This window comes from Denticeps clupeoides, chromosome 16 (genome assembly GCF_900700375.1).
Source record: "Denticeps clupeoides chromosome 16, fDenClu1.1, whole genome shotgun sequence".
Classification (NCBI taxonomy): domain Eukaryota; kingdom Metazoa; phylum Chordata; class Actinopteri; order Clupeiformes; family Denticipitidae; genus Denticeps; species Denticeps clupeoides.
Window position 1 is genome coordinate 20,821,271 of NC_041722.1, and position 27,349 is coordinate 20,848,619.

General features: G+C 48.7%; 3 protein-coding genes across 3 annotated transcripts; all 3 read left to right on the forward strand.

The window, feature by feature from the left end:
• Positions 1-211: 211 nt before the first annotated feature.
• Positions 212-7,803, forward strand: LOC114765588 (tyrosine-protein kinase Fes/Fps-like). The gene is made up of 11 exons (XM_028955780.1): positions 212-549; positions 626-748; positions 1,177-1,263; positions 1,359-1,481; positions 2,624-2,677; positions 2,793-2,911; positions 3,190-3,284; positions 3,438-3,561; positions 6,150-6,307; positions 7,126-7,248; positions 7,565-7,803. Exons 1-11 carry the CDS (start codon positions 352-354, stop codon positions 7,696-7,698), a joined length of 1,338 nt encoding a protein of 445 aa, XP_028811613.1. The 5' UTR covers positions 212-351; the 3' UTR covers positions 7,699-7,803.
• Positions 7,804-9,650: 1,847 nt separating this feature from the next.
• On the forward strand, positions 9,651-11,159 carry LOC114766381 (uncharacterized). Its single transcript, XM_028957122.1, has 2 exons — positions 9,651-10,142; positions 10,299-11,159. The coding sequence occupies exons 1-2, from the start codon at positions 10,134-10,136 to the stop codon at positions 11,157-11,159; spliced, it is 870 nt and encodes a 289-aa protein (XP_028812955.1). The 5' UTR covers positions 9,651-10,133.
• A 5,253-nt stretch (positions 11,160-16,412) lies between these two features.
• On the forward strand, positions 16,413-20,528 carry LOC114765587 (ammonium transporter Rh type C 2-like). The gene is made up of 11 exons (XM_028955779.1): positions 16,413-16,692; positions 16,770-16,962; positions 18,045-18,195; positions 18,277-18,424; positions 18,498-18,664; positions 18,744-18,881; positions 18,966-19,102; positions 19,187-19,311; positions 19,393-19,466; positions 19,664-19,737; positions 20,019-20,528. The coding sequence occupies exons 1-11, from the start codon at positions 16,467-16,469 to the stop codon at positions 20,050-20,052; spliced, it is 1,467 nt and encodes a 488-aa protein (XP_028811612.1). The 5' UTR covers positions 16,413-16,466; the 3' UTR covers positions 20,053-20,528.
• The last annotated feature ends 6,821 nt before the right edge of the window (positions 20,529-27,349 follow it).

Genomic DNA, 27,349 nt, shown 5'->3' on the forward strand with positions numbered 1-27,349 from the left:
TTATTCTTATAATGACTTGATGGGATGTCAGGTTCTCAGCATGTCGGCCTGGTTCTTCATGGTAGAAGCCTAGCAGGTAACACACTCGCCTATGAACCAGAAGACCCAGGTTCAAATCCCACTTACTACCATCGTGTCCCTGAGTGTCTCCAGGGGGGGACTGTCCCTGTAACCACTGACTGTAAGACTCTCTGGATAAGGGTGTCTGGTAAATGCTGTAAATGTAAATGTTAATTCGTTCCCTCTGTTCTGGAGGGATTGTGGGACGAACGGTCCAGTATGGACAATAGTCCTGCTGCTGTTCTGGGTTTGTAGAAGGTACCAGGTCCCTGGGGGCTCAGGTTCACCTGGATGAGCAGGTCTCGTGTTTTGTGTGTAAATGGACCCGCATCGCGTTTCACCGCTGTGTCTTTTGTTCTCTGCGTGACGTTCCCTCTCGGTCAGGCGCCCTGCGTGTCTCAGGACAAGGACAAGGACAAGGACTACAAACTTCCCAACATGGACTCCATCATGAGCCACCTGAGCGCGCTGTTCAAGCCCAAGTACACGGTCCGTCCGCCGCCCCGCCCACAGTCCTAGTCGACTCGTTGCGTGCGTGACCTGACTGTGATGTGTGGATGTGAAGGTCCCGCCGGCCGTCAGCCCCGTGGCCGAGGTGGACAAGCCCCTGACCCAGCAGGGCTGGTACCACGGCGCCGTCCCGCGGCTCGAGGTGCAGGAGCTGCTCCGGAGCGACGGGGACTTCCTGGTGAGTTACCATGGCGACGCAGCGCCTGCTCCGCTTGTGTAAGACTTCATTCTCAGGGCGGGTGTGTGTGTGTGTGTGTGTGTGCTTACACGTGTTTCTACTTGTCAGAGATGATAAGCAGAAGTGTGCGGTGTGAATAATGTGTGTGTAACGGAAGAACAAGATCAGTGATAAGCCGTTTGAAGCGGTGTGCTGTTTCTGTGTGAGTGTGCAAGAGCGAGAGAAGTGTTAAAACTACAACCTCTAAACCACGGCCAGATATGTGAACGTGTGTGTACACACTTGTACGGGTGTTGCTGCTAGACAAGATATGATGTTATATCTGTATAATGGAAGGACGAGACAAACGCTGATGTTATAAATAAAATGCACAAACCAAATTCAAATTCACGTGTGAGTGTGTGTGTGTGTGTGTGTGTGTGTTACAGGTGCGGCAGAGCCAGGGCAAACAGGAGTACGTTCTGTCAGTATTCTGGGGAGGCCAGTGTCGTCACTTCCTCATTCAGAGTACAGATGTGAGTGTGTGTCTGTGACATTGATGTGACCATTGATTCTTTGGTGTGAGTATATCAGTGTGTGTGTGTGTGTGTGTGTGTGTGTGTGTGTGTAGAACATGTACCGGCTGGATGGTGAGAGCTTCCGGTCTATTCCTCTGCTGTTGAACCATTTACTCACCTCCCACCAAAATGTCACTAAGAGGTGCGACATCCAGCTCATACAACCAGTCCTCAAGGTAAACACACCTGCACACACACACACACACACCACAACCTGCACACACACACCTGCACACACACACACACACACACACACACACCTGGACACACACAGACACACAACTGCACACACACACCTGCACACACACACACACCACAACCTGCACACACACACCTGCACACACACACACACCACAACCTGCACACACACACCTGCACACACACACACACACCACAACCTGCACAAACACACCTGCACACACACACACACACACCTGGACACACACAGACACACAACTGCACACACACAACTGCACACACACACCCGCACACACACACCTGCACACACCCTTGGTGACAGTGGTAGCAGTGTGTGGGGACGGGACCTTCTTCAAGGGGACCTCAGTGGCACCTTGGTGGGTCGGGAACCTGCTAATTACGGGGCGGCTTCCTGACCCGCTAGGCCACCGCTGGCCCGCTGTCCCCACTCACCGTCCCTCAGCTCCACGTTCCTCAGTCAGGGTTCCATCTTCACCCATTTATATAAAGAGACCCTCCATCTTCCTGTCAGACTCTGTTTTCATTTCTCTCCTGTGTGAGTGAACGACTCCCTCTAGTGTTCAACCATTAACACACACACACTCACACACTCACACACGCATACACGCACACACACACGCACGCACACACGCAAGCACACACACATACACGCAAGCACGCACACACACACACGCACGCACACACACACGCATGCACACATACGCACGCACGCACACACACGTATAGACGCACGCACACACACACACACACACACACACGCAAGCACACACACACATACACGCAAGCACACATACACGCACACACACGCAAGCACACACACACATACACGCAAGCACACATACACACACACACGCACGCACACACACATACACACACGCACACACGCAAGCGCACACACACACACACATACACACACACACACGCATGCACACATACGCACACGCGCATGCACACACACACGCCCACACACACGCAAGCACACACACATACATACACACACACACACGCACACACACGTACACACACATTACTTTACTCTCCTGGTGCTCATCCTGGCCTGGAATCTTCTGACTCGTATCTCTCTGCTCTGGTTTCTCAGGACAAGTGGTTTCTGGAGCACGATGATGTCGTCCTGGGTCAGAGCATCGGCCGGGTCAGTTTCTCACACTGCTGTCTGCTCACTCACACTCTCGTTTCTGCAGTAAATGCATCTGTGATCGAGTAACTGGTGTGTGTGTGTGTGTGTGTGTGTGTGTGTGTGTGTGTAGGGGAACTTTGGCGAGGTTTTCAGTGGTCGGCTGCGATCTGATAACACACCAGTGGCTGTGAAGACCTGCAGAGAAAATCTCGCCCCCGAACTGAAGAACAGGTTCCTGATGGAGGCCAGGTCTGTACACACACACACATGGACACCGACACATGCGCGCACACACACACAAACAGACACACCATCACTTACTTACCAGCTGCATTCCACAGAAGATCAGAGTGAATCAAATAAAAGTCGTCCAATCAGAGCCTTAGACTCCCTCCAGTCTGAATGCAGTATGATCCAATGACCTGAATATGGAGGGGAGGAGCCCTCCTGTGACACCTCCCACAAGGTGTGGCATAGGGCGGAGCCTGTAACTGCTGCGGCATGTGACTGTTGTTTTTCCTTGTTAGGATTCTAAAGCAGTACAACCACCCCAACATTGTGAGGCTGATCGGCGTCTGTACCCAGAAACAGCCCATCTACATCATCATGGAGTTGGTGCAGGGTGTGTCTCTGTGTCTCTCTCTCTCACACACACACACACACACACACACACTTTATTATTTTTTAACCCTTTCTTAGGTAATAATTAGCAGTGTGTGTGTGTCTGTACTGTGTGTGTGTGTGTGTGTGTGTGTGTGTGTGTGTGTGTGTGCAGGTGGAGACTTCATATCTTTTCTTCGTAATGAAAGTCACAATCTGGACTCCAAGATGCTGATCAAGATGGCAGAGAATGTGGCATCAGGCATGGAGTACCTGGCCAGCAAGAAGTGCATCCACCGGTAAGAGAACAAGAAGTGATGAGAGTGATGGATTATTGAAGATGATTACTGTGATGTGCATGGAGACAGTGATGACGTGGCAAAGATTATTATGTGATTCATGTGGTGAAGGTGATTATTGTGCAACATTTACATTTACAGCATTTACCAGACGCCCTTATCCAGAGCGACTTACAATCAGTAGTTACAGGGACAGTCCCCCCCTGGATACACTCGGGGTTAAGTGTCTTGCTCAGGTAGTAAGTGGGATTTGAACCTGGGTCTTCTGGTTCATAGGCGAGAGTGTTACCCGCTAGGCTACTGCCACCCTGCCACCCTGTGATAGGTGTGGTGAGAGTGATGGACCTGATGAAGATGATTATTGTGATTGGTGTGGTGAGAGTGATGGACATGGTGAAGATGATTATTGTGATGGGGGTGGTGAGAGTGATGAAGATCATTATTGTGATGGTTGTGGTGAGAGTGATTAACCTGATGAAGATGATTATTGTGATGGGAGTGAGGAGAGTCATGGACATAATGAAAATTATTATTGTGATTGGTGTGGTGAGAGTGATGGACATGGTGAAGATGATTATTGTGATTGGTGTGGTGAAAGTGATGGACGTGGTGAACATGATTATTGTGATGGGTGTGCTGAGTGATTAATGTGGAGGTGATGATTGTGATGGGCGTGGTGAGAGCGATGGACGTGATGAAGATCATTATTGTGATAGGGTGGTGAGTTTGATGGACCTGATGAAGATAAGTATTGTGATGGGGTGAGGAGAGTCATGGACATGGTGAAGATGATTATTGTGATTGGTGTGGTGAGAGTGATGGACGTGGTGAATATGATTATTGTTATGGGGGTGGTGAGAGTGATGGACGTGGTGAAGATGATTATTGTGATGGGTGTGTGAGAGTGATTGTGGAGGTGATTATTGTGATGGGCGTGGTGAGAGTAATGGTTGTGGTGAAGAAGATTATTGTGATGGGGTGGTGAGAGTGATGGACGTGGTGAATATGATTATTGTGATGGACATGATGAAGGTGATTATTGTGATGGGGTGGTGAGAGTGATGGTTGTGGTGAAGATGATTATTGTGATGAGCGTGGTGAGAGTGATGGACGTGGTGAAGATGATTTATTGTGATGGGGTGGTGAGAGTGATGGTTGTGGTGAAGATGATTATTGTGATGGGGGTGGTGAGAGTGATGGACGTGGTGAAGATGATTATTGTGATTGACATGATGAAGATGATTATTGTGATGGACGTGGTGAAGATGATTATTGTGATGTGTGTGTGAGAGTGATGGACGTGATGAAGATTATTATTGTGATAGGGTGGTGAGTTTGATGGACCTGATGAAGATAAGTATTGTGATGGGGTGAGGAGAGTCATGGACATGGTGAAGATGATTATTGTGATTGGTGTGGTGAGAGTGATGGACGTGGTGAATATGATTATTGTTATGGGGGTGGTGAGAGTGATGGACGTGGTGAAGATGATTATTGTGATGGGTGTGTGAGAGTGATTGTGGAGGTGATTATTGTGATGGGCGTGGTGAGAGTAATGGTTGTGGTGAAGAAGATTATTGTGATGGGGTGGTGAGAGTGATGGACGTGGTGAATATGATTATTGTGATGGACATGATGAAGGTGATTATTGTGATGGGGTGGTGAGAGTGATGGTTGTGGTGAAGATGATTATTGTGATGAGCGTGGTGAGAGTGATGGACGTGGTGAAGATGATTTATTGTGATGGGGTGGTGAGAGTGATGGTTGTGGTGAAGATGATTATTGTGATGGGGGTGGTGAGAGTGATGGACGTGGTGAAGATGATTATTGTGATTGACATGATGAAGATGATTATTGTGATGGACGTGGTGAAGATGATTATTGTGATGTGTGTGTGAGAGTGATGGACGTGATGAAGATTATTATTGTGATGGGTGTGGTGAGAGTGATGGACATGGTGAAGATGATAATTGTGATGGGTGTGTGAGAGTGAAGAATGTGGAGGTGATGATTGTGATGGGCGTGGTGAGAGTGATGGACGTGGAGAACATGATTTATTGTGATGGGTGTGTGAGAGTGATGAATGTGGAGGTGATCATTGTGATGGGGTGGTGAGAGTGATGGTTGTGGTGAAGATGATTATTGTGATGGGGTGGTGAGAGTGATGGACGTGGTGAAGATGATTATTGTGATTGACATGATGAAGATGATTATTGTGATGGACGTGGTGAAGATGATTATTTTGATGGGTGTGTGAGAGTGAAGAATGTGGAGGTGATGATTGTGATGGGCGTGGTGAGAGTGATGGTTGTGGTGAAGATGATTATTGTGATGGGGTGGTGAGAGTGATGGACGTGGTGAAGATGATTATTGTGATTGACATGATGAAGATGATTATTGTGATGGACGTGGTGAAGATGATTATTTTGATGGGTGTGTGAGAGTGATGAATGTGGAGGTGATGATTGTGATGGGCGTGGTGAGAGTGATGGTTGTGGTGAAGATTAACTGACCTTCATATCCCAATAATAAGTAATGCCTGCTACAACGTGGTTGACTCTATTCCCTCTTTGTGTGTGACATGGCAGTGATCTGGCCGCCCGTAACTGTCTGGTGGGGGAGAACAGCGTGGTGAAGATCAGTGATTTTGGGATGTCCCGCGAGGAAGAGGACGGCGTTTACTCCGCCACCGGTGGGATGAAGCAGATCCCAGTGAAATGGACGGCACCAGAGGCTCTGAACTACGGTGCGAACCTTCATCACTCTTTATTATTCTTTATCATTCTAAGTTGGTGCAGCCACTAAGGAACCCGTTCACACCACCACGTTCATCCATGTTCATCCTGCACCTGAACCACAGCTCACACTGTTCATATTTTGTAATATCTATATATATATTACAAATATATATATATATATATATATATGTGTGTGTGTGTGTGTGTGTGTGTATATATATGTGTGTGTGTGTGTGTGTGTGTGTGTGTATATATATGTGTGTGTGTGTGTGTGTGTGTGTGTATATATATATATATTGTGTATGCATTGTATATGTGTGTGTGTGTGTATTATGTGTCTGTGTATATGTGTATATATATATATATATATATATATTGTATATGTGTGTGTGTGTGTGTATTATGTGTCTGTGTATATGTATATATATATTGTATATGTGTGTGTGTGTGTGTGTGTAAATATATATATATTTCATCAGATGGTTGTTTTTTCCAACACATTTTAGAACTGAAACAATTAGTTTTAGATCTTCATTAGTAAAGAGTAAGTGCCGACTGGACTTTACAGACTCACTGCCAAACAGGAAGTAACCACAGTGTTTCCAGACCCCTTTGGTCTCTTGTCTGTTCCACACAAATATCAGCAGAATTTACTGGCCTCTTTCTTTCATGTGTTATGTGATCTTTGCTGGTGTTTACTGATGGTTTGAGGGACTTTTCTGCCCTGACCTGATCGTGTGTGTGTGTGTGTGTGTGTGTGGAGTGAATGATGTGTCAATATGCGCATGCAGCGCAGCTCAATCCTGCCCTCTGCTGGTGTTTGCAGGACGCTACACCTCTGAGAGTGACGTGTGGAGCTTCGGTGTGTTGCTGTGGGAGACGTTCAGCCGAGGAGTCACACCGTACTCGGACAAGAACAACCAGCAAACGCGCGACGAGGTGGAGAGAGGTACAGCGGCCATGCACCAGCATTATTATTAACATAGTGGGCCCGTGGTGTTCTAGCGGGTAAGGAAGCAGAACGTAATCAAAAGTGTCCCCCTGATCAAAGCACCGTCCCCACACGCTGCTCCCCGGACGCCTGTCATGGTGCCCACTGCTCACCAAGGGTGACGGTTCAGAGGTGGAGGTCATTCTGCTGCACTCTATCACTATGACCATCACTTTCTCTAATAAATAAATGCTAATTATTATTATCATGCTGAAAAGTAGAAATGTCTGAGTTTACTGTCCCCTGTAATGTGTTGCGCCGCTCGTGTCTGCAGGATATCGGATGGCAGCACCGGCCCAGTGCCCCGCCCACATCTACACCCTGATGTGCCGCTGCTGGCAGTACGACCCCAGAAAGCGACCAACCTTCACCCAGCTGCGCACAGAGCTGAGAAACCTGTGCCAATAACACGCGCACACACACACACACACACACACACACACACACACACACCATACTCACCATACACTCCACACACACACACACATATACACACACACACACACACACACACATATACAAACACCATACACTCCACACACACATATACACACACATATACATATAAACAAACACACACCATACACACCATACACTTACACACACCGTACACACATATACATATATACAAAAACACACCATACACAGACACATACATACACACACACACACACAGCACTGTGCAAAGGTTTTGGTCAGAAGTGAAAATAATAGAAGACTTTGACCAATTTGCCTGCAGCTCAGAAAAACGGGTTTTGTTTTCACGATTCCGGGTAAAAAAAAATATATAAGTTGTGTTCCATTGCATCGTATGCACTTGTGTACATTTTGCACATATTGTGAAGAATGCGCGGGATTGTCACCCCAGGCGGGTGACTCTCAGTGCATTATGGGATTAGTCAGGCTTATGGTATTAATGCCAACAAATCCTTTTGTTGTAAGCCCCGCCCGCTTCCTCCAGGCGTGTCGTGTTTGTTGCTTCAAGCTGTAATTTATATTTTATTTGAAGTGCTGGGATTGTGTCTGTAAATGTCTGATGATTTTATGACGAATGGATAAATCCAGGTTTGAATCCCTTTATTTTGTTCTTACTGCGGTGTGAATGGAATTTTATTTAAAAGGGTAATGAAGAAGTGTTTTTTTTTTTTTTTTCCTTTTTATGAAATAAACGAATGAAACCGTGCTTCTCTTTCATGGTAGCCGATGAGGTGAAGCAATTGCGGCAGTAATTTAAATGAATGTAAGAATATTCATTTAAAAGAAATTTAACTAAAACAAAAGAATCATTTTATCAAAATGAAACAATATATAAAAAAATGGCAATTTAGAAAAGGTAAAATAGAAAATCCATCGCATATGATGGTCATATATAATGGAGTATTAAATTGGTGAACATTAATAATACAACATAAAAAACAAAATTTACAGCAATGAATAACTTTTTTAACTATATTAAGAAAACGTTTTATTTTAACTGCGTTCAGTTGCGACTCCTCGTCTTTCCAGTTTGTGGTCGGCTTGTTATGATCTTTCTCTCTCATTAAATCATTCAAATATTTATCTTGCTCAGCACCGAACATCACCGGGTCGCAGAACCGGAAAATCGGTGAGAGTGCGATGGTCGTTCATCATCAGGAATTAACGACACGACACCACACACACCCTCCCCATACACACACACACCACACACACCCTACCCCATACACGCACACATACACACGCACACAAACACACTGATGTTTTATGCAGCACTCCCAAAAATAATGTTAATGTTAAAACCTGAATTTAGATGAAAAGGAATCATTAAATCGGCGGATGTTTTTTAAGTGTGATTTTTTTAGTGTGATATAACAAATAATTAAATAGGCAAAAGAAAATGGTTTTATTCAACTCTTGTTGCCATGCAACAGATCAACAAGTGCTCGTTCATCATCAGGATAAAAAGACACTGACATCCCAACAACCCCTGCAGGGAGTGTCTGGATCACACACACACACAGAAACATTAATCAAGAATTATATATGAACATTTGTTTTTTTTGGTAAAATGTGTTGTTGGATCCATGCTGAATTTATCCAGATGAACACCTTTAATCTCGCACTCCAGCATCAACACCCATCCTCCAATTAATAGATATTCCTCAAAAAACCAGGGCAGCTCGCCACCTTCCCTTTAGACGTGTGTGATGCTTCAGCCCACCTTAAATACCGCAGGCTGCAATACTACTTATTTTACACAGAAATGTCCATATTCATCATAAACCGGGTGGTAGTAGCCTAGTGGGTAACACACTCTCCTACGAACCAGAAGACCCAGGTTCAAATCCCACTTACTACCATCATGTCCCTGAGCAAGACACCTAACCTAGAGTGTCTCCAGGGGGGGGACTGTCCCCTGTAAATACTGACTGTAAGTCACTCTGGATAAGGTCATCTGGTAAATGCTGTAAATGTAAATGTAAACCTATATCTATGTGCACATGAGCAATGTTCCCAGGTCAGTTTTACTGTGAAAAATGTTGGGCCAGAAAGGTATTAATTTTAGAGCTTTTAAATGGTAGTTTTTGTAATATGGAGCTACTTCACGTCAGGTTTCTCGTATCCACCACTGGATACGGTAGTTTATTCTGCGGTAATTTGTGGCTCTTCTGCTTGACAGGTTCAACCACATTCATCATCATCATCACACCTGAAGGTGTTCAGGCGCTGGTGCCTGTCAGGCGCATGTGTGCGGTGCAGGTCTGCATGCGCGTGCACTACGTGTGAGATGCACGCCCCTCCAACAGGAACCCCGGGTTCCTCGAACAAGAGGCGTCGCAGTGCTCGGGGAAACCGGGCCATCAATGACGCAGGCAAGTATCCAGACGCGTCTTCAGCGGGCAAAGGTCACCAAAAAACATCATAGCAGCTTTTCTGCAGTTTCTTCTCACTGAGACAAAAGACAAAAAAAAAAAAAGCAGTGCCGGGCCCCTCACCCGGCACCTCATCACTGGTCATCATCTCAGCAGATCTCACCAGGGGCCGTCACTTCATCACTGGTCATCATCTCAGCAGGTCTCACCAGGGGCCGTCACCTCATCACTGGTCATCATCTCAGCAGGTCTCACCAGGGGCCGTCACTTCATCACTGGTCATCATCTCAGCAGGTCTCACCAGGGGCCGTCACCTCATCACTGGTCATCATCTCAGCAGGTCTCACCAGGGGCCGTCGCCTCGTCACTGGTCATCATCTCACCAGATCTCACCAGGGACCGTCACCTCATCACTGGTCATCATCTCACCAGATCTCACCAGGGGCCGTCATCTCATCACTGGTCATCATCTCACCAGGGGCTGTCACTTCATCACTGGTCATCATCTCACCAGATCTCACCAGGGGCCGTCACTTCATCACTGGTCATCATCTCACCAGATCTCACCAGGGGCCGTCACTTCATCACTGGTCATCATCTCAGCAGATCTCACCAGGGGCCGTCACCTCATCACTGGTCATCATCTCAGCAGGTCTCACCAGGGACCGTCACCTCATCACTGGTCATCATCTCACCAGATCTCACCAGGGGCCGTCATCTCATCACTGGTCATCATCTCAGCAGATCTCACCAGGGGCCGTCACCTCATCACTGGTCATCATCTTACCAGATCTCACCAAGGGCCGTCACCTCATCACTGGTCATCATCTCAGCAGATCTCACCAGGGGCCTTCATCTCATCACTGGTCATCATCTCACCAGATCTCACCAGGGACCGTCATCTCATCACTGGTCATAATCTCACCAGATTTCACCAGGGGCCTTCATCTCATCACTGGTCATCATCTCACCAGATCTCACCACGGGCCGTCATCTCATCAGATGGTGGTGAGATGACGGCCCCTAGTGAGATCTGGTGAGATGAAGGCTCATGGTGAACCCTGGTGAGATGACGGCCCCTGGTGAGATCTGGTGAAATGACGGTCTCTGATGAGATCTCACCAGGTCATCTCACCAGGTCTCACCAGCAGCCTTCATCTCACCAGATTTCACTAGGGGCCTCCATCTGAGTCCTTCATGTGTGCACCCTCGTGTTTATGAGATGTCCAGGACGAGCCTCGTGGACGTTATATAACTGAAAGCGTGTTCTGTCTGCATTATGTAACCTGCTATAAACACAGCCAACCTGGGAGCGAGGAACCCGGAGGAGAGCGCATTATACTTATTTCTGTATATCATAGTTGGCTGATTTTATCAGTTTGAATATCCAAATCACCAAATAAATCACCGTCACCTGCATCCTCAGTGGCTGGGCTATTAAAATATAAAATAAATATTAATGAAAGTTTCACTGTGCATTTCCGTCTTTGCCTGAACATTTTAGAAAAACATGCATCACAATGCATAACCTGAATACTTTACTTTACTTTACTTTACTTTACTTTACTTTACTTTACATTACTTTACATTACTTTACTTTGCAGACGCTTTTATCCAAAGCGACTTAAAGGACGAAGACACCAGCAATTCTCGTTCGGTTTCTATAGTTACAGAACTAAGAACCCCGATAAGGCCCAACTTGTCTGGAATAGAACGTGCTGAATATGAATATTGCGCCGGTCTGCACTGGAACATGAAACGTACGTTTAATAAAAACATGTCCCACGTCCCGCGGAGCGATTTCCTGAGCAGAAATCGTGAAATGAAGCAGCGCCGGATTCCGCTCTGCGGTTTCGGACCGTCGCCTCTTATCTCGCCGAGCCTGGAGGAATGTGGCATGTTCACAGCACAATGCATGCTTCACACTTTTATTCGCCCGATACGGCTGGCGGAGGAGTGATGAAGACGCGGTGAGAGCGGCAGGAGCATCTGAAGGTCAGCAGGGGCCTGTCTGCGTCCACCTCACGTGGACGTGGACTTAAAACGAGGTCTTTACCGCAGACCCAGGACGAAATGCATCATCACCACCACCATCCTCATCGTCATCGCGGCGTTCCTCGGGGGAGGTTCACCTGAACCTGACCTTGAACCGTGATCAGCATGTACAACGAGGCATATGATCCGTCGGGCGACGCCCGTATCGCTGCATCTGCGCAGGCCGCCTTGTTATCTGCGCAGTCGTGTCAGCAGACCTCACACGACGGGCCACATTCCACCGCCGCCGCCGCTCTGCTGCCGCCGCCGCCGCTCTGCTGCCGCTGCTGCCGCTCTGGCCTCGGCCCAGACAGAACTGGTTCTCGAGGAAATCATCTGGCGGCGCCCAGGAACCCCGTCCGAGAGTAACCCCGTCCCCGCTCCGGCGCCCCTCTGGTGAGGATGAGGACCTCTGGTCTCCATCCTGCAGGCCACCTCGCTCTGGGGTCGCAGGGTTCCACAGGGCTGATGACCCAGAGGCACAATCCAGAACGGGGAACAGGCGGTAAAACCAGTTTGCAACTTTTATTTTCATTCGGCCTCCCGAACTTCACCAAACCCTCACGCTGCTTCTGCTGCCTGATGACAGGTTCTGCTGAACAGCTGGAAGTAGCTGCAGGTGTTCCACACCAAATCAATTAGATCCGGCCTCCTCCTCCTCCAGGGAATGGTTGAATGTTTGATGTTGAACTGATCTAGTCTGTGGAACACGGCCCCAGCCATCATCAGAGCAGCTGACTCTATAACATTGAGGTTTCTTCTGATACCCCAGCTCAGTGCAGTGGGTGGTGGAATCTGCCCAGAAGATCACTGGTGTCACCTCACGTTGACCCGGGAACCTCCTGGTTGCAGAATCCCAACAAGCGGATTCAGATCTGGAACAGAAGCTGAGATCTTGTGGTATGGGAAGTCCACGTGGAGTTGGCTCGCTCTGAAGAGCGGTTCTTGGTCGCGTTTGTGGGCTCTTCAGCGCTTGCTGTGTTTTATGTGCACATGTTCAGTGTCTTCACCAGCCACATTTACCAGACAATTCTTCAGCGGTGTGGCTCCATTTCCATTTCCTTCTTACCACAGGTGTCCCCTGAAACGACGCAAGAAGTTTAGTAGATTCCTCACATGAAGGTGTCTGCTATCTTTTTAATTCAATAAAACCAAAAATGTTCATTTTCTCCGAATTTTTCCTGCTATCGACCCTGAAATGGTTTGGGTGGCCAGAGCCCAGTGACCTGATCCGGCGAGGGCTTCGGTAGATGTGATTCGTGGAAACTGTCCTCGTTTCGTGGTACACCTGTCACTTTGACTAATGAGCCATCAGATGTCGATAGCGTGTGGTAATGATCTGGAACGCGTCCTAGAAAGCGAGAAGATTCTAGGAAGCGAGTTCAGAGAGAGGCTGCGCTGAGACCACAGAGGCTCGTTGGTGTTCTTTTTATTTGCACAGTAGCTTCATCAAAGTAGCTTTGTGGGTTCAAATCCGGGCTCTGGCTTTGTTGGCGTGGGTCTCCTCCAGGTCCTCTGCTTTCCTTCCGCTAGCTCTAAAGAACAATGAAATGGTTCCGGGGATCCACCGGTGTGTTGAGACAGAGGAACTCAGGAACACCGGAGCCCTGACCACCCATCAGGTCTCCAGAGAGCTTGAATGATGGTGGAGATGGAGGACAGTCGTGATTGACAGGCGATCATGAGACTCGCAGGCCGGGCCCTGAGGAATGACATGGTCATGTGACCAGAGGCACGGCCGGAATGCTGCGCCGATAAGGATCTGCACCCGTCCTGCGGCGGGTGACACACCTCACACCTTCATCACATGAGAGGGGGCTGGTGCAGATGGCTGCTGCTGATTGGCTGGACCGTGAGTGACAGCACGCCGCTGTCTCGCTCATCCCTCCAGACCTCCTTATTAAAAAAGACCCGTTGGTCTTTTCCACCGTCTGTCAGGTCAAACATAAAACTATTCCGTTGTTATTATATTTACGCCGTTTATCATAAGGTCAAATTATTATTATTATTATTATTTGTTTTTAACAGACAGTTATGTGATTGACCAACATCATGTCCTCCAGACTTGAGAGTTTGGCCCCTGGCTTTGTGTGTGAGGAGTTTTCATGGTCCTCCAGGTTCTCAGGTTTCCTCCCATCACAAGGTGGATTGTGGGCTTTTGACTGTCCATAGTTGTGTGTGTGTGTGTGTGTGTGTGTCCAGGTCCCACCCTGTGCCCAGTGTCCTGGGATGGCACCCTGAAGGAGTCAGAAAATGAATCTTTTTATTATTTGAACGTATTTTTAATAAATTTCATGAGCTTCAATTTTTTTGACCAAGATGACAGTGACGGGAGTTCATGCAGAAGATGAAATGTATCATTTTAGCAGCAGATGTCAGATGGATATCAAATGAAGAGAATATCCTGTCGCAAAAGCATCTCCACACTCGCGTCTCTCAGGAGGTCCTGATAGTATCTGGTATGTTCTCTTAGCGGAACATTCCTTCACTCACTTGTCCTCAGTGGTGAGAGGTGTCGTGGGGTTATGTAACTTCACCGCGGGTCAGGGGGCAACCAGAAGATGATGATGATGATGATGATCATGCCACTTCAGACTCTTCTGATTTCCATTCAACTTCACACGATTTGATACGTCTCGTTCTGAAACGTACGAAGATTTAGAGTCGCCAACAGCTTCGCATAACACTTCATCTCTTATATAAATATTAAAGCATCAGTTTACGAAAGTCATCTGTCATCGTGTCCCATGCAGTTTGCATCACAATGCAAACACCTTGTCAGTCGTCCCTTTTCTGTCATCACCGCTAATCCGAGCTTCAACATTTGAAGAGTCACGTCTACCTTAACCAGCTCGTTGTGAATATGAAATTTAAGTTCAGACCGTATGTAATATATTCAGATTCCACCCATGAACACCCGCCCCTCGGCCCAACAACAGAATCCAACTGACTCCATTAATATTAATAATGCATTTCACTCACCTGACGTTACCTGGACATACAGAGACTTGGCACAATGGAAATTACAGGAATGAACAGTTTATTAACACAGATTATTATTGGAGTTACATGGAAATATTGCATGTAAAATGGTACCAATGTTACAGAAAAACCTTAATTAGAGAAAAGAAGGAGGTGAAGATGGAGAAGGAAAGACAGAAAAGGACCTTAAAGAAGTAAAGGTTTCCAGTATTTATCAGACGCCCTTGTCCAGAGCTCCTAACAGTCAGTATTTACAGGGACAGTCCCCCCTGGAGACACTCAGGGTTAAGTGTCCTGCTCAGGGACATGATGGTAGTAAGTGGGGTTTGAACCTGGGACTCATAGGCGATTGTGTTACCCACCAGGCTACCACCCCCCTAGTGGGAAAGTGGAGGAGAAGAACCCCCAGCAGCAGGGGAAGGAGGTCTGAAGATGTTGGACTTGTCACAGACCAGTCAGGTCGTCCTTTGATGTTTCTGCTTTTCCAGGAAGAACCGTTGATTTCAGGTATTCAGGAATGCAGTGGTTGTCCACCCCCATCAAGACTGTCCCCTCCCGGCACCTCAGGACGTTTGGAGTCCTTTTGGCCACCTGGTGACAGCCCTTGATTGTAAGCAGAAGGCCACATCTGGAGGGAAAGTGGGGTGTAAAATTTACACACGACAAGTCGCGAACCTGGAATTTCCCGTCTTACAGTGAGAATTGTGCTGGGGGTTGTTTGTGAAGGTCTGCAGACCACAAACACACACACACACACACACACATTCCAGCTCTCTGCACTTCCAGTCTGGTCTCCACGTCACATCAGACACTCATCACCTGAATTCATTAGTGGAGAATGACGGCTGCCGAGTTGTTTCCTCAGGCACTTAGCCTGGGTGAGGAGCGAGGTCCTGCAGCCTGATCTGGTTCATCTGCTCATGACCTTCATGACCTTCTAGTCCTCAAAAGGTCAAGAAGTACTTGATCTTTTTTTTTTTAAGATCTTGATCTTTACACACAGCTTGGTTTCTTCACACCTGGACACAAACTGGACCCCAGAAATCCAACCAGCAGAAATCCTGCACTTCACGTTCAAATGCAGAATCAGATCTTTATCTTCAGCAGTGTGACGTGTGTCTCTCTCTCTCTCCACCTGTCAGTCAGGCTGCAGCTCTGAGGATAAGGAGGAGGAGGGAAGGAACAGGGCAGGACCTGACAAGTGATCATCACTGACACACCTCCTCTGCAGCCTATAAAAAGCGGGCCGGAGCGAGATGCAGACACCGGGCTCCAGCGTCGAGAACAAGCAGAGAAGAACCTGAGAAGATGGGGAACTGCAGCCAGGGATGCCAGCACTACTTCTGCCGGCCGAAGAACACCAACGTGCGCGTCAGCCTGCCCGCCGTCTGCTTCGTCTGGCAGGTGGCCATGATCATCCTGTTCGGGGTCTTCGTCCGGTACGACAAGGAGGCGGACGCCCACTGGTCCGAAACCAAAAAGGAGGAGAACATCACCAGTAACGTTGAGAACGACTTCTACTACAGATACCCCAGTAAGTTCCTCTCCTGGCTGATGGTGACTTTTGTCGTCTTCGTGTGTAATAAATATATTTATGTCCTCCACCATCAGGCTTCCAGGATGTCCACGTGATGATCTTTGTGGGCTTTGGCTTCCTCATGACCTTCCTGAAGCGCTACAGCTTCGGCGGTGTGGGCTTCAACTTCCTGATCGCCGCCTTCGGCCTGCAGTGGGCTTTGCTGATGCAGGGCTGGTTCCACTCGCTGGACCCCGTGACCGGTTACATCTACATCGGGATCGAGAAGTGAGTGCCGCCCCTGATCAGCGTGGGGATTTGGCGGGATTTCGGTTATTAGACTCGCGGCTGTAGGCTAATCTCACGTTCTCGGAACAGCTGCTCGTAAGCCAGTCCCACCCCAGCCACCCGGTCCACATTTTTGTGAAAGTGCGACGCCTGGTAATCCAGGATTACCTGATCTCCAGGGCCAGGTATTCTGCTCTTTAGATCCATTTTGTTTAGTTTTTTTTTTTTTTTTTTTTTTTTCGGACACTCGTGACTCATGCCCCGCCCCCAGTTCACTGCTGCCCCTCCCAGCACGCCTCCAACTCGTGACCATGGTCAGTCTGCACCTGCGTCCAGTCCCAATACTCCCACCTGGTCCTGATCACCTCCAAGCTGCAGTGAGAAGCCCCGCCCCCAGTTCACCGCTACCCCTCCCAGCACGCCTCCAACTCGTGACCATGGTCAGTCTGCACCTGCGTCCCGTCCCAATACTCCCACCTGGTCCTGATCACCTCCAAGCTGCAGTGAGAAGCCCCGCCCCCAGTTCACCGCTACCCCTCCCAGCACGCCTCCAACTCGTGACCATGGTCGGCCTGCACCTGTGTCCCGTCCCAATACTCCCACCTGGTCCCGATCACCTCCAAGCTGCAGCGAGAAGCTCCGCCCCCTCATCCACCGCACCTGTGGCCTTCCTGTGTCTGTGTTCATGGTCTGGTGTCTCGCCGCTGACCCTGTATTGTAAAATGTCCTGGTCAGGTCCGATGTTCCTCATTAGGTCATAATGTTCTCGCCCTGCAGTTTCTAACACCTCAGTCCTCCCGTCTCGTTCCCTGCTGGTTCTCCCCGTCTCCCTGACTTGGATCCCATGTTCTACAGTTCGTCGTGTAAAACCCTCTGTTGCACGTCTGCTCCTGGAATCCTGGTCTGAATCAGTCATGACTGCTGGTCTAGGAACAGTAGGAGTTATGGAAGGACCTCCAGACTGAAGGTCCCACCACCCAGGAAGCGGCCTCTTGTTCTGGTTCAGGAACGGGGGTTAGCTAGAGCGTTCGGAAGGATCAGAACAGCGTGGTTAACCGTGACACGCACCTTCTCCTCCGCAGCCTCATCAACGCGGACTTCTGCGTGGCCGGCTGCCTGATCGCCTTCGGCGCGCTGCTGGGGAAGGTCAGCCCGGTGCAGCTGATGGTGATGACCCTGTTCGGGGTCACCCTGTACGCGGTGGAGGAGTACATCATCCTCAATCTCCTGCACGTGAGTTCCTCTGGAAATGTGGTGACCAGAATGAACCTGGGACATTGGTGGTTCAGGGGTTCATTCCTGGTGTTCCAACAGGCGATAGATGCTGGTGGTTCCATGGTCATTCACATCTTCGGCGCGTACTATGGCCTGACCATCTCCTGGGTTCTCTACCGCCCCAACCTGCACCAGAGCAAACGTCTGCACGGCTCGGTCTACCACTCCGACGTCTTCGCCATGATCGGTGAGTCTCCATCTCCACCCGGGTGATTGATGGTTCCCTGTGGGAGGGGTGCTGACATGTTCCTCGCTCTCAGGCACGCTGTTCCTGTGGATGTACTGGCCCAGCTTCAACTCCGCCATTTGTTACCATGGCGACGGTCAGCACCGGGCCGCCATCAACACCTACCTGTCCTTGGCGGCGTCTGTGCTGACCACCTTCGCCATCTCCAGTCTCTCAGCCAAGCGTGGGAAGCTGGACATGGTAAGCCCCGCCCCCGCGGCCTCACTGGGGACTAATCCCTGTGTCCAATCAGAAATGTTCACACCTTCGATTGTCACAGGTCCACATTCAGAACGCCACCCTGGCCGGGGGCGTTGCCATGGGAACGGCTGCAGAGTTCATGATCCAGCCCTATGGAGCGCTGATCGTGGGGTTCTGCTGTGGAATCGTGTCCACATTCGGCTACCTGGTCCTCACGGTGAGTGACACACCTGTCCACTGGAGGACAGAAGCCGCAGGGCACGTTGGACGCTGAGTGGGACCGTCTTTTCTCCTTTTCCAGCCTTTTATGGAGAAATGTCTGAAGATCCAGGACACCTGTGGAATCCACAACCTGCACGCCATGCCAGGTGTTCTGGGTGGAGTGGTGGGTGCCATCACTGCAGCTACAGCGTCCAACGCCGTCTACAGCCCAGAAGGGTGGGTGTGGCCAGCTTCCAGCTGAAATCTGTTTCCATGATAATTATGATTTTTAATTTTAATTCAAATTTTCTTCCCCTCCAGACTGATCAACACCTTTGACTTCCAAGGTAATTTTGCAACGCGGTCCGTTACGACTCAAGGTGCTTACCAGGCAGCCGCCATGTGTGTGGCCCTCATCTTCGGCATTGGAGGCGGAGCCCTTGTGGGTGAGTAGCCGCTTCGCCGGGCTCCAGGCCTCGCGGCCAGGCTTCCTGGAACATCTCCGCTCACTCTGGTCCCATCTGCAGGGCTCATCCTGAGGTTCCCCATCTGGGGAGACGCTGAAGACGACAACTGCTTCGACGATGAGGTTTACTGGGAGGTGAGTGGTGCTGAATTCTGTTGCTGCCCACGTTGTCCACTGGGTGTCACCGTTAGATAATAAATTTATAGATCACATCAAGGCCTCACTTTAATAAAATTAAACTACTGTGTTTTTAAAGGGAATTTACAACCAGCATTTAAAATTCAGAGTTTCATGCCAACATTTTTTTTCATCCTGATTTTGTGTGCCTGCAGCTTCCCGAGGACGAGGAGAGCATCCCACCCATCCTGGAGTACAACAACCACATGGTGACCAAGAATCCAGACATGTGAGTGGACCTTCTACATTTACAGCGTTTACCAGACGCCCTTATCCAGAGGGCCTTACAATCAGAAGTTACAGGGACAGTCCCCCCCCCGGGGACCCTCAGGGTTAAGTGTCCTGCTCAGGGACACGATGGTAGTAAGTGGGGTTTGAACCTGGTTCCCAGGCGAGTGTGTTACCCACTAGGCTACTACCACCCACCTCTGCATGCTGCAGGGCTGTGGTTTCTACCTGTGCTGCGCTAATCTGCGTATTTTATTCCGTATTTTCTCCACCTCCCTGCAGATGCGAGTCAAATTTCTCCGTGGACCAGAGCTAGAGCAGCAGACCACGGAGGCAGATGTCTTCACGCTTCATACTCCTTCATACTTCTCCCTGCAGAGTGTATGATGACTGGTGCAAGCCACAGCAACGCTGACCCAGCAGACCTGTGTGTGTGTACATATTTACGGCACTTGAACCTCTTGCTTGTGATATAGCGCCATGTAAATTTGCTATTTTGTGATGTGTTTAATATTTAATGCAATTTTTAGATTTAATGGAATGCTGACATGCAAATGAAGTGTAAAAGTGCACTTTATCCCTCTTTTATTAACACAATTTAATGGTTTTAAAATATCAGAGGGACAATGACAAAGCGCATAATGTTTATCTTTGTTCTGCAGATCATCTCCTTTATCCTCTTATGAGGTTCAGTGAATGTCTTTTATAGCCATTGTTTATTTGTTCTGTGCTGTTTTTATAGTTTCATGAATTATATTTGTGTTAAATTAAAGTTGAATTTTAAAGATTAAACTGCATTTTAAGATTTTTATGGTACAAAATATGGCCGTAGCGTCATACAATCAGCATGGTGAAAAATGGAACGTATTGACTTGTGCAGAATTGTGATTGTGCTGCAGCATCAGTCTGACAATGCACTGTAACCTCACGGACCGGTGAGGTCCACGTCCAAAGCCGCGCAACCGCTTCATATAAGCAACTTTGAGCTCCAGTGCTGAACACGTGAAACCCAAGCTGCAGTTCACAGGACGTCTGGCAGGATGGGGACAGAGGTTCAGACCTGATCACCTGGATCAGTCTGTCTGGCCTGAGCTCGGCTCTTTAAATCGTCCATGTTCTTCATATGCTACGCGTCATCAGTGATTTTCACGTCTCTACAGACACATCTAGCCGGTTTTTAGAACGTTCTCTTCTAGCAGCTCTTCCAGGCTGCTCCCGACTCTGGAGCAGAGCACAACTTCTCATTCCATTTCACCGAAGAGCCAGTTTCCGCTCCACCCAAACGTGGTGTTTCACCCTCATCGGTCAGATGTTGACACAGGCAGGCGTCCTGAGGTCAGATGGGTCAGAGGTCAACCCCTCCTGACCACTGTCTGGCCCCACAGATCTGGAGAGTTGGATTTAAACGTCTTCCTGTGTTTTAGTTGATCTGTTCTGATATGAGAGGGTCTGATGGATGGAGTTTTTTTTTTTTTTTTTTTTTATTAAACTGGTGAAACTGGCGGTTAGTCTGGATTCAGTCCCCCCCCTCCGCCTCGCTTCTTTCTCATGCTAATGCCATGGCGCCCACTGAGAGGTCAGCTGCCTTGTGTCCTGGCCGGTCCCGGTGACGCTTAATGAACTTTAAACACACAGTGGAGAGGGGACCTGCTGGAGGACCCTCGAAGGGCAGCCTTTTCTGTTTATTTTGACAATGAAGGCCATTCGGGTCCCAAGTGACATTGAAATTCATGGGTTTTTGTGCCTCTGCTGGTCGACAGGCTCAGATACACACATTTCATATCAGAACGTCCCACATCGGAAAGCCACCCGCCGCCTTTGATCCTCTCCGGCTCGGAATCGGACCTGCGGGTTGAGGAGCTGGATTACGAGCTACAAATTAGGGGGACAGCGGGGGGCGGAGAAGCTTTTACTCCCAATTTACACCGTTTTTCCCATGGCGGCGCACGGTAATGAGGCTGAAGGAGGAGCTTCCAGATCTTCAGATCTGCGAGGTGATCACTGATGAAGAGAGAACAGGCAGGTGGGCCGGACCGACCCGCCACTCCACAGAGGGAGGAGGTTCCTCGCTTAGATCGCTGCTTCAGAGGCCGTGTGTGAGACCACTCGTCCTGCCTTTTGTCCCGTGAGGCCGGCCGGGTCTGAAAAGCTCCAGAAAGCCTGTAATCAGATTAAAGACGTCCAGGGCCGGGGCGGGGCGGGGTTCTGGGTGAGAAAGGTGGCCGAGTTGCAGCCTCTTTAATCAGTACCTGCCATTCAGGAGCAGGAGTGGAGATAAATACCCCAGCGGGGAAGGCCGGCCCCGGGCCCCGGCGACAAATTGGCCTGTTGTTGGTGCAGGATAATTGTTGGGTTGGGAGGTTGCGTCCTTTATTCCCCGTCCTCTCCCCGCCTGACCCGGTCATTATATCATGATTGGACGGAGCCACTAAACCTCTGCTGTTCCTCAGCTCCTTCATCACATGGAGACTAACCCCCCGGAGAACTGAGAGAACTTGAGTCTCAAGGTCGGGGACACTGGGACATCAGGTCCAGCACGATTAAACCGTTTAGACAACAGGTGGGTTCTTTCTGGACTTTTGGTCAAGTGTTAAGTGTTGACAGATGCGTCTATAAACGTGTAAAGGACGGAGGATTTCAGTAGGGGTACGATCTGTCCTTGTGCCCACCAAGAGACAAGAGACAGGAGCAGTGGTGGCCTAGTGGTTAAGGAAGCGGCCCCGTAATCAGAAGGTTGCTGGTTCGAATCCCGATCCGCCAAGGTGCCACTGAGGTGCCACTGAGCAAAGCACTGTCCCCACACACTGCTCCCCGGGCGCCTGTCATGGTGCCCACTGCTCACTCAGGGTGATGGTTAATGCAGAGGACAAATTTTGATGTGTCACCATGTACTGTGCTGCTGTGTTTCACAATGACAATCACGTCACTTTCACTTTAAGGAAGAGGGAGTGTGAAGTGAAAGTGATTAGTTGTCACATGTGACAGCTCAGCACACGGTGACACGGTGAAATGTGTCCTCTGTATTTAACCATCACCATTGGTGACAGTGGGAACCATGACAGGCGCCCGGGGAGCAGCGTGTGGGGACGGTTCCTTTCATTAAGGGGACCTCAGCGGCACCTTGGCGGTTCGGGATTCGAACCGGCGACCTTCCGATTGTGGGTCTGTTCCCCAGTAACGTCCATCATTTCTGATTTCTGATGAATGTCCCAACGCCTCCCATGTTCTCAGATGCAGGGTCTCTATTTCACGCGTCTCCTCATCATCTGCTCCTCAGTTCATCACCTCACTTCCTCTCCAGTTCCTCAGGAACCCTCCTCCCCTCACAGCAGTCGTTCCAACTCAATCAGGCTCTTTAGCTCAGGGTGACATGAGAGGTCAAAGGGTTTGGTCCAGGGGTTCATGACCCCTGGGACAATGATGAGTGTGAGTGAGAGTGAGTGTGTGTGTCACACACTGGTACACACACGTATGAAAGGAGTGATTGTAGGAACATGAGTGTGAAGAGTCCTGGATGAGACTCATCCAATTAGAGGAGTTCAGGGCTCAGGGCTGTGAAACAGGAGTGTGTGTGTGTGTGTGTGTGTGTGTGTGTGTGTTGGTGGAGGGGGTAGTTTGATGCCTAATTGGAGAGTGACTGGCAGGTTAACGATGGGCTCCGCCAGAGATGTGTTGAAGTGTCCGGTTGAGGTCAAAGGGCGAATTTAACAGGAAAATGTTTAAAAAAAGACCACATGTGAAAAGATCTTTCTGCCTTTCGATTCAGTTTATTATTCATCACTCCTGCTTTGGTGTGTCGGGTGGTCATGGCAACGTCTCTCTGTCTTCACCTCCACCTGCTCCATTTCAATCGCTTTATTGTTGTTGATTTGCTGATCGAGGCTCATTTTTACCAGCATGACTGACATGCATGCTTTAAAATGTCCATCACTGAAATGCCTCATTTGGTCACTAGGACATGTTATTAGCAGAGTTATTAGCTTAATAACCTTTTCCAACCTTTTCTTCTTTTTACGTATATTCGTAAGAGAAATCTTTTTTTTTATCTTGAAAACAACATGTTCTGCAGTGTTCTGGATCAGCTGGAGAGTAAGAGGAAGATAAGCCAGGAGTGAGGTACAGGACAAGTATCTGGGTAGCCTGTGCAGATAAAAATGGACAGAGGCTCATCACAGGGTGAAGTGGAACAATCTGGCTGAAACGAGCGGCCCTTGCAGCTGAAGTGCATTATGGGGGTTTGTTGCAGCCCACCTGACAGTTGCCACGGCCGGAATGACAGCTAATGAAGAGGTTGGAGTCGCGATTATCCCAGCAGAGATCGTGGCCAGGAAATGCACTGGGACTGATTGACAGCTGCCTTTAATCAATACTTCTGCTCCATTATCCTCCCTCGGTGTCAAAACCTGACAGGAGGACGTGGGGCAGAGACCATCTGGACAGAGCAAGAAGAAAAATGATAAAAACACTGAGGACATGATCATGTGTGCTTAATGGTTGTTTGGGGCACGAGTACAGGGCAAAAATGTTGGCCTCATTATAGTACTAAAAGAAAAAAAATATCTAAATGAACACATTTATTAAACACATCTTATGTATTTCAATTACATTTAAAATATGTAAATTATAAGCATTTCAAAATGTAATAAAATGATTATTTTAAGAAATCTATAGAGCAATATCTATCTATTTATCTATCAAAATTAAATATATTTATATGAAAATCTTGCTTTAAGATTTAGATAAATTTTAGATGAATGTGAAACATATTTTTATATAATTTAAATATTTCTCAGTGTTAGCATTATAGTCTAACGTCTTATCCCGAGTATCTGGGCCGTCACGTGAACTTCACACGGTGGAGAAAACCAGCAGTGTCCCTCCCCCTCTTCTGGTTGCTAAGGTGCACCGCCTGTCCATCACTTGTTGCCTGTTGCTAGGAATGAGGCTCTCAGTCATGAGACGGCAGTTGCTAGGCGAGGGATGGGCTGGGCGGGGCATGAGGCTCATGGTGAAACGTGATTGATGGCTCATGTCGGATTATTCAGGGTGGCGTGAAGATCAAGATCCTTTCAGAGCACCGGGGCCGAGCTCTCCCGGAGTCAGACGTACATTCCTGCACAGTCTGGCGTTCCAACGCCCGGTCTGGGCGGAACGTGGGAACATTTACCAGGAACCTGCAGCGGTTACGTGACGCTCCGGCGGCAGGGACAGACGTTCCACCACAAACCGTACAATCGCGGTGAAAATTCCAAATTCCAGGACATACGGAATACTGTCAACTGGTTAAATAATTTGGTGTTTAGCAGATCTCCTCTCAGGTACAGGAACCGAGGGTCAGCGCAGCTAGACTGAAACTAGAGGACCTCAAGGGACAGAAAGGACAGGGGAATCCATTTCAAATAGTCCAAAAGACGTCCTGCATGCGGTGACTTCACATCATCACGCGCTGGAAGTTGGTCAGGGTCGTGTCTGGAGTTTTACATTTTTTACATTTACATTTACAGCATTTACCAGACGACCTTATCCAGTAGTTACAGGGACAGTCCCCCCCTGGAGACACTCAGGGTTAAGTGTCTTGCTCAGGGACACGATGGTAGTAAGTTGGGTTTGAACCTGGGTCTTCTGGTTCATAGGCGAGTGTCTGACCCACTAGGCCACTACCACCCATGCAGGAGTTCCTGCAGCCGCCGCCTGAGAACGTGCTGCTCCGCCTGTCCCACGTCTCCGCGAGGAAGGCGTGAAACAGAGGTCCCGCCATGAATCACACTGGGGCCGGGTTCCCCCATGCATATTCATACAGGACCCCAGGGCCAGCAGACAGAGGAAGAGGAGGAGGAGGAGGAGCAGCCATATTGTTCTCCTGCTCATCTCGTCTGGCTGTCAGAATGCTGCTCTCCCACTGCATCATGGGAAGGATTCAGTCCCGAGTTTCAGACATTGGGGGTCAAGAGTCACGCCGCTGCTGTGGGGTCCTGTCTCAACACACACTGTGTGCGTGCCCTGTGGGAAATGTAATGGTGGGAACCGACTTAATGAATTTTAACGAGTGAAGATATTTAAACTGATTTGAATATTCAGAGTGAGAGAAAAGTAATTTTAGAATTTTAGAGATTTTCAAATTGGTGATTCAGGCCCCAGTGAGCACCATGTGGAGGACCAGGACCCACAGCTTCTCCCTGCACCTTCTGTTATGGGAAAAGTTCAGGTGGTTTAGAAGACGGACGTGTGGATGTGTGGGTTGGTAGATGGGTGAATTTACCTTTTACATTTATGGCATTTACCAGACATCCTTATCCAGAGCGACTTACAATCAGTAGTTACAGGGACAGTCCCCCCCTGGAGCAATTTAGGGTTAAGTGTCTTGCTCAGGAACACAATGGTAGTAAGTGGGATTTGAACCTGTGACTCTTCTGGTTCATAGGCAAGTGTGTTACCCACTAGGCTACTACCACCCCCATGATGGTGTGTGGATGTTTGGAGGGGTAGATGTTTAGATGGGTAGATGCGTGGATCTTTGGATGGGTGGATGTGTGGATGTTTAGATGCGTGGATGGGTAGATGTGTGGATGGGTAGATGCCTGGATGGGTAGATGTGTGGATGGGTAGATGCCTGGATGGGTAGATGTGTGGATGTTTGGAGGGGTAGATGTTTAGATGGGTAGATGCGTGGATGTTTGGATGGGTGGATGTGTGGATGTTTAGATGCCTGGATGGGAAGATGTGTGGATGGGTAGATGCGTGGATGGGTAGATGCGTGGATGGGTAGATGTGTGGATGTTTGGAGGGGTAGATGTTTAGATGGGTAGATGCGTGGATGTTTGGATGGGTGGATGTGTGGATGTTTAGATGCCTGGATGGGAAGATGTGTGGATGGGTAGATGCGTGGATGGGTAGATGCGTGGATGTTTGGAGGGGTAGATGTTTAGATGGGTAGATGCGTGGATGTTTGGATGGGTGGATGTGTGGATGTTTAGATGCCTGGATGGGAAGATGTGTGGATGGGTAGATGCGTGAATGGGTAGATGTGTGGATGGGTAGATGCGTGGATGTTTGGATGGGTAGATGTTTGGATGGGTAGATGCATGGATATGTGGATGTTTGGATGTGTAGTTGGTGTCTGGCTCTGTGCCTCCCCTGTGGAATTCAGTCCCTTTTCTCCAGAATGGAGAGATAGAATGGAGCATATGGAGATTTTGGGATCCATTCTAAACACACACAATTTCCAATGATCAGGTGTTGATGTTGGACATGACGCTTGGTTAACCTTACGGGTAAGTAAACTGACTCGAATTCCAAACCGCCAAGGTGCAACTTAGGTCCCCCTGATGAAGGTCCTGTCCCCACACACTGCTCCCTGGGCACCTGTCATGGTGCCCACTGCTCACCAAGGGTGATGGTTTAATACAGAGGACATGTTTTGTCGTGTCACATTGCGCTGTGCTGCAGTGTCTCACAATGACAATCACGTCACTTTCACTAAAGGTGACTAAAAGTGTTTTGCACTTCCTGTAAGGGACATCACATTAACATGTGGGTGGTGGTGGATGTGCTACAAGCTTCAGCTACTGTGAAGATCCGACAGCAGATTTGTACAGGAGCCACCAGAAAAAATT

Coding starts and splice junctions, on each gene's coding strand:
- LOC114765588 (XM_028955780.1), top strand. CDS start 352: ATGAGCAGGTCTCGTGTTTTGTGTGTAAATGGACCCGCATCGCGTTTC. Junction 2,678..2,792: donor TGGGTCAGAGCATCGGCCGG/GTCAGTTTCTCA, acceptor GTGTGTGTGTAG/GGGAACTTTGGCGAGGTTTT. Junction 2,912..3,189: donor AGGTTCCTGATGGAGGCCAG/GTCTGTACACAC, acceptor TTTCCTTGTTAG/GATTCTAAAGCAGTACAACC.
- LOC114765587 (XM_028955779.1), top strand. CDS start 16,467: ATGGGGAACTGCAGCCAGGGATGCCAGCACTACTTCTGCCGGCCGAAG. Junction 16,693..16,769: donor CTTCTACTACAGATACCCCA/GTAAGTTCCTCT, acceptor CTCCACCATCAG/GCTTCCAGGATGTCCACGTG. Junction 19,738..20,018: donor GTGACCAAGAATCCAGACAT/GTGAGTGGACCT, acceptor ACCTCCCTGCAG/ATGCGAGTCAAATTTCTCCG.